At 43.1% G+C, this 7,552-nt stretch overlaps 1 protein-coding gene across 1 annotated transcript; it reads right to left on the reverse strand.

The window, feature by feature from the left end:
* Nucleotides 1–3,802: 3,802 nt before the first annotated feature.
* On the reverse strand, nt 3,803–5,691 carry LOC125446293 (muscarinic acetylcholine receptor M2-like). Its single transcript, XM_048519771.2, has 2 exons — nt 5,567–5,691; nt 3,803–5,249 (listed from the first exon to the last, which is right to left on the reverse strand). The coding sequence occupies exons 1-2, from the start codon at nt 5,689–5,691 to the stop codon at nt 3,803–3,805; spliced, it is 1,572 nt and encodes a 523-aa protein (XP_048375728.2).
* Between the last annotated feature and the right edge of the window lie 1,861 nt (nt 5,692–7,552).

A 7,552-nucleotide genomic window follows, 5' to 3' on the forward strand; every position in this document is an offset into this window, starting at 1 on the left:
ACCACTTCTCACCATCGCCCAGACGCAGCAGGATGTCAAAATACAAAACAAAGGTTCCATATTCTAAAATTAACTCCCTATCTCAACCACCCAACCCCTCACACGACCAGGAAAATTCCAGAAACAGAATGAGTTCTGTATTGGTGAGTTCCCTTCATTATCCAGCACAAACCATCCCCAAACACCCCGCCCAATGTGCATCTCACCAACAACACTACACCCCTTCCCGCACAAAGCACTCACACATGCACACAGCAACATTTGTCGATCCCAAACTCACTCCTCCAACTGTGCATTAGCATTGTCTGCTTTGGAGAGTCACTGACTAGTTCCAGCTAAGAAATCTGAGCTTCAGTTGATTAACATCCCAGTAATGTCAAATGTTTCTTATTTGAATGTGAAAGTCTTCAGAGCCACACTGGGCACTCTCATAACAAGGAGACAACTCTCTGCTGAGTTTTTTCAGGGTCACTTTCATTGTGAACCCAGGACAGGAAATGAGACCACAATCCTGACAACTCATCCAACCAAACAGCTAACTGAGCTAACCGACACTTAACTGTCCCGTTGGCTGATCGAAAAAAAGGTTTCCTTGTTCGTTTTCCAAACCTATCATGAGGAAAAGTTGAAAGTATCTGATTCACTTTGGGACAGCATGGTATCGACGTGGCTGTAGACAGCAGACCAAGTAGCATCAGAGGAGCAGGAAATCTGACGTTTTGGGTCATGGCCCTTCTTCAGAAATCGGAGAGGGGAAGGGAATTCTGAAACAAATAGGGAGAGAGTGGAAGGTGGATAGAAGATGGATGAAGCAGAAGATTGGTGGAGAGGAGATAGACAGGTCAAAGAGGTTGGGTTGATGTCAGTGAAGGTGAATGTACTGGGGATTTAGGGAGGGGATAGGTCGGTCCACGGAGGACGGACAGGTCAAGGCGGCAGAATGGCGTTTGTGGGTAGAAGATGGGTATGGGGCTTGAGGTGGGAGGAATGGCTAGAGAGGCTGGGAGTAACTCAGCTGCTTTTGGGAAGCAGTAGTGGGAGGGGAGATTTTGAAATATGAGATACTGCTCCTGCAGCTTTCCGGCAGTGTCATTGTGGCACTGAGCATAGCAGTTCCTCCTATCTCTGCAGCAATTTTAATGCCAGTGCAAAGCCTCTTCTAAGGATGCTTGCAAAATATCTACAGTCAGTTTGCAAGAAATAACTACACCTCCCAGTCGGGAACCATTTCAAATCCCGCTCCCAATCCTTGGACGACATGTCCATCCTGGGCCTCCTGCATTGGCACAGTGACACTACCCAAAACCTGCAGTTTCAGCATTTCAGATTTTGCTTGAGAAACCAACAGCTTGAGGGTATCAATGTAGAATTCACAAGTGTCAAAATCTCCCCGAAACCGACTGTATCCCAAAACAAGCTCGACCCCCGTTTCCTACCTAACTACTCACCTCATCCTGCATTCTTGAACAGTCTGTACACTCTGGATCAACAGGACCCCTCCCTAACTCCCCACCTACATTTGCTTTCACTGGCTCCAATCCCGCCTCTCTGACCCATCCGTCACCTCTCACCCTAGCTTCTCCTTCATCCCTCTTCAATCCGTCTCCCCCTCCATACCTCATTATTTCAGAATCCCCTACCCCTCCCACATTTCTGAAGAAGTATCTCAACCCAAAACATCAATCAGCTTTCCTCCTCTCTGATGTTGCTTGGCCTGCTGCGTACATCCAGCTCGACACCTTGTTATCACAGATTCTCCAGCAGTTCCTATTATCTCTGCCACTTGTGGATTTGCTGGTGATCTGTCCTCCCTTAGAGATCCAGCTCGAGACCATGCTGCCTCATTTTAGAGAATATCAGACCAAACCTGGCAGTCAATCAAATAATTGGAAGGGAATTGGTGGAAGTTTTCAGGAAGGAGGGCCTCAGGGAAGTGGGCATGCTGCCAACAGGCATCAAACAAATATATTCGTTTTGATTTCCACTCAGCAACCTCACAGGGAGGAAGTCACTGCTGCGTGGAAATCAACCATCAGAGGCCCAGATCCTTGTTCCATTCATTGATAGTTCTCAGCAATGACTGCAGACATTTCATGATGTTAAAGCTGTGGGGAAAGAATGTGGGCAGTCGAGGAAGATTTATCAACAGGAGAAGGGAGATGTCATCTAATATTTATTTTTCGCCCCCACCCCTGACAGAAAGTCACTCATCCTGTCACCAAATACCTTTTGAATTGTGAAGCCCAGAGAATAGTACCTGAAGTCACACTGGGTTCAATTCTTATATTCCCCACGTCGCTATACAAGTATAGATGACTGAGGATTCAAACACCTATCACCCACCCATTAAAAACCTCACGCACACCCACAAACCCTGCCGTTTCTGAATACAACATGGAATGAGGTAGATCAATCTGACCAATGCCAATTTCTGGGAATTTACATCCCCACACGCTCTGGATTATGATTCCAGGATGTGCACTCTATTCATGAGTTCTCAGTTTTGTGTCCCTGATCATTTCTGAGCAGGAGTGTTTGAGCCAGTAGCTTCACAGTCATGTGGGATTTCTCTCTTTGTTTCGAAGCACAAACAGACGAAACATGTTGATTTCTCTGGTAATGTATTTTACTTGCAACTAACATCAAAGTACGCGATGTTCGAATAACAGTTATGTTTCAACTACAAGCCAATATCATCGAAAAGTTTGTATTATCGACATTTATGTTCCTATCTGGATCATAAACATGCGTTTGTTCTGTATTTTTAATACATTCTGTATTTTGTTGCTTTGCTCTCTCCACTGTGAAGCTGTCTTACACTTTAGGTGCAGTGGAGCTGTGTTTTGCTAATCTGAATATTATTCGTTCATAAGCAACTGCTGTGTTCTATGATTCGGGATTCATTTAAATTTTGGTGGGAAATAACTCTGCTATTGACTTAATCAATCAACTAAACACACAGAGAACAAAAACAAGGTTGATAGCTGGCACAACACAATGAAATGTCAGGAACATGGACCAGCACTTTGTCACAGTATCCAAGTTTCATTCCAGACCTTCAGGCTCTTTGTGACAGTCAGAGCATTTCCAATATTCCACGGGTTCCAACTGCACACATTTTACACAAATATGGTGGATTATTATCAATAAATGAATGCTTAATTCGATGGTCTTATGTTCTTATTCAAGTGAGGATTATTTTCATGCTAGTGAAGATTAGTAATTCATTTGAGGAGCCAATCAGATGCATTGACATCAGGCTAATCCCACATGACTGTGAACAATTAGGAGAGCTCTTCTTTTAATTTCCAAAGTCTCTTTCTGAAATAAGGAATTAGCTATTATCAAAATACCTAAATGACATTTGCTATAAACATTCAAAGAGTGTACGATGATGAGAATGTCATGTCATTTACTGATTTGAAGATAGTGTATCTGTTCTGTTGCACTTTAGGAAGGCAGTGATATCTTGTTAATGTGCACAGTAGCGTCAAATGCAACATTCTCACAGAACAACTTTATGCTGTATTCGATGATGCTTAAATAATGGGTAAGTTTACCATCTCATTCCTTCAAAAATGTACTCTAATAAGCAGCATCAATTTTACCAACAGGAAGCATATATATATATATCAGTTGTTATGTTTAAAACGTCATTCAGATCTTACATATAAGTGTCAACTTGAAACATAATCTGGTACAATTAAACTAAAATCCTGCTGTACATTTGAATATAAATGAAGGAAAATCAAGTCAACGATATTTCTGAAAAGTGCACAAAATTATACTTGTAGCTTTTCTTTCATTTTGTTGTACCGATAATTTTGTACTTGCATGAGAGAAGATTCTTGAAGGTTTTCTTGAAGATGGTATTGCACAGAGCATAACAGACTGGGTTGATGGTGCTGTTGATGTAACAGAGCCAATATCCAATGGTCCACATTGTGTCAGGGATACAAATTGAGCAGAAAGTGCTCAACACCATCATGACATAGTACGGTGTTCCAGTAATGATGGATGCAAGGATGATAGCTAGTATGGTTCTGGTTACCTGATGCTCTCGAGATTTAGAAACCTTCTTCGATGTAGTCCTTTTTATGTTAACTAAATTATGGCCTGTTCTGATCATTGGGACATTCCTTTTAATCCTGCTGATATTTGGGAGTATTCCTGCTGTGTTGCCACAGTCCACATCTTTTTCAAATTTACAAATTCCCTTCGTTGAGAAGCAATTGGTGTTGTCAATCCGAAAATAATTTTGTGCCACATAAACACTTGTTTTGCCTTGGATTGCTTCTTCCTGATTCTCATTCGCAGGCAACGCACTGAGATAAGTTGAATCATTAGTGAGCTCATCTTGATGACTTTGGTCATAGCCATCAGCTGTCAATTGATCGGGTATTTTGCCACTTTGCGCTCGATCATGCAGAGGCACAACAGGAATTGTTGGAATTCTGTTATTATTTGCTTTTACTTTTTTACCTTTCACTGGGCTAGAAGAAACTGTGGAATTACTTGTTTCAGGTGCTGTTTTATACTGTTTAATTCGGCATTTGCTTGCACGAGATATGAATGTATACAAAGTCACCATGATTATAGCAGGGAGATAGAAAGAAGCTGTACCGATACTGAGAGTGACAGCTGGATTTGAGAAGAACTGTACATAACACTCACCTTCGTTAACTGTCCGCTCCCCTCCGATGTACTGCCAGAAGATAATCGGCGGCACCCACAGGATAAATGGCAATCCCCAAGCAGCTGCAATCATCATCAAGACCATCTTCAGTCTTTCCTTCAAAGGGTAGTGAACCGGCTTTGTCACGCAGAAGTAGTGATCAAGGCTGATCATAAGGTGGTTCAAGGAAGAGGCATAGCTGACAACATAATCTACAGCAAGCCATAAATCACATACCATTGGACCCAGAGGGCACTTTCCAACCACAATGTAAACGGTGTATAGGTTCATAGAGAATGCACCAATAATGAAATCCGCACAGGCTAAGCTGAAAATAAAGTAGTTATTAATAGTTCGCAAATGTCTGTTGTCTTTGATAGATACTAGGATCAGAAAGTTTCCAACAATGGTCACCAAACTTAAAGATCCTGCTGCAATAACAATGAAGACCATTCCCACTGTATTACTGGAACTCCCTCCTGCAACATCAAGCAAACCATTAGTGCTGCTGTGAGATTCATTTGTCTCCAGAACATTGGTCATCCTTTTGTCGTGATGCACAGATATCAAATCCCTAAATGCATAAAAGAAAGGAAAGATTGAAAGAAATTGTAACTTCACAGTGCTGTGTTTATGGCTGTTCTGAAATTTCTAACATCAAGAGGACCAAAAGTAGTCTCCACATATTAACTTCATTGTCTTCGCAAAGCGACACACTATTTGGTTTGAAATTGTCTAGGAAATCACTATATTAAAAATTATCTAACACAGTCAAATACTTTTATTGAACTGAGTGAAGATGTGCTTGGTAACAAAGCAAACGTCTAGCTCAGAACCAGTCTGAAATAACCCCAAGCAGGCTGTGTGCTGTCATCCTGAATTGACATGCACCCAATACATGATGGTGTTCTAGCTCCCTGAGATCCATCTTCTCGGGTGAACAGGACCCCACTCTCCTGTTTATATCCATCATCCAGGACTCCTGCATCCTGCAAGTTGGTCTCCTGGCCGGGCATGGCGGAGGCTGAGCACCGTGCGGCAGTCTCTCAGCGGCCTTTGGTCCAATGTGGCCTCAGCGTGAACTTCATTCCTCCAGGTGATCACAGAGGGGTCTCCCGGCGTTGCCAGCCTCCAGATGAATCCCAGCGCATCCTGGAGTCAACGTTCAGTGGGGACTGGAAGGTCAGTGGGAGTTTGGACTGGGTTTGAAGGACTCTTTTGCTGAACATTTTTAATTCTCTCTCTTGTTTAAAATTTATTCCTATGATCTCTAATACTGGATTTTTTATTTCATTATTTTCCTGCCATGCCACCACCCCGGCCCCCGCCAAAACTTGTACTGAACCATCTGTAACTATTTACCTTTGTACGTCAGATGGTCCTATAAGAGGCGATTTGTAAGCTTTTGCTGGAGACTTTTGAGTGCATGTTGCAACAAAGCTAAATCTAATTCAAGATTAGACCAGTCCCAATCTGGGAACTGACATTCTATGTTATCAACCTCGTTGACTCCATTAAAATCACGACATCCTTCCCACTCTGACTCCTGGCTTGTGTGATACTTTCATTCCAGTCCCAGATCCTCTGACTCTGCCTCAGATACGGGCCAATGTGTACCAGACCATGGACTATGCTTTGCGCTGGGAGCACATCAGGAAAATGCATCCATTTTCTCAAGCAGTGATGGTGTTGAAGCTCCATCACCTGTTGTGTCCCATCTCAGACTCGGAGGTTCCTTATGACGCGAGGTGGAAGGAGGTATCCACGGGCTCTCACAAACTCGCCGGATATTCTGAAAGGGCAGGGATGTTGCTGCCTCGTTTATGAGGTTGCAGCTTTCTTGTGGTCCAAGTTTCAATATCCCAGGAATTGGTCCACCCTCCTCACACCATCTTTTCATCCACAGGTTTATCTTACATGTGGTACTGTTTCTACGCTGACCAGCTTGTTGCTCTGGAAGTAGTCCTGACATAACCACCTTTGAGCGCCTGCATTTCAACTTTCTTCGTAGGTCTCTATAATCTGCTTTCAGTGCCCATCCTTTCGGGTTAACCGGTGTCATTTGCACCAACATGTACCACAACCAGTAGCTGTTCACCCTCCCGACACAGAATGTCCTGCAACCACTTCAAGACATCCAGGACCCGGCAACAGGGAGGGAACACACCATTCTGGACTTCCATTTCACAAAAACTCCCTTTATAATTGAATCCCCAATTACTATTGATTTCTGTGCTCAAACTCCCTCCCACGACAACAGAGACAAACATACTCCCATGACGTTTGCTGCTACCGTTGTCCCCTGGATGCCATTCCTCTCAACAGTTTCCGAAATTGTATATCTGTTTCTCAGGGGAATAGCCACAGGAGACCCCTGAACTGCCTGCTTAGCCCTCTTGTCTAGAGTCACACATAACCCCTCCTGCCAGTGGGGTCTGAGCCTGCAGTGTTACCACCTCTCTATATGTGCCATTCGTAATAATCTCCACCTCAAAAATGCCCCACCGTGTCCCCAGGCGCTGGTCCAGGTACATTTAGCGAAATTACATTTTGGTTCTACAATTATTCAACAGTTGAAGGAAAGGATATTCACTCCTTTGATTCTTTTATGTTGTTATAACTGTTGCCCGTGACAGAATTGACTTAAAATGGCTACCAGCGATTTTTTCTGTAAAGCCTTGCCCCTTTAAATTAATTAGTCCTTACAATGTCAAATACATTTAATACTAAATTGTATCTGATGATGCTCTCTGCTCCACTGACAATTTCTTTAAAAGTATCTAAAACTCACCAACATAGTTTCCAGAGCTGTTTTACGCCACGCTTCTTTGCTGCGGAAGTTCCTCTCAAATTGTTCTCTCTCCTCTCCTCTGAACT

This window comes from Stegostoma tigrinum, chromosome 34, assembly GCF_030684315.1.
Source record: "Stegostoma tigrinum isolate sSteTig4 chromosome 34, sSteTig4.hap1, whole genome shotgun sequence".
NCBI lineage: Eukaryota > Metazoa > Chordata > Chondrichthyes > Orectolobiformes > Stegostomatidae > Stegostoma > Stegostoma tigrinum.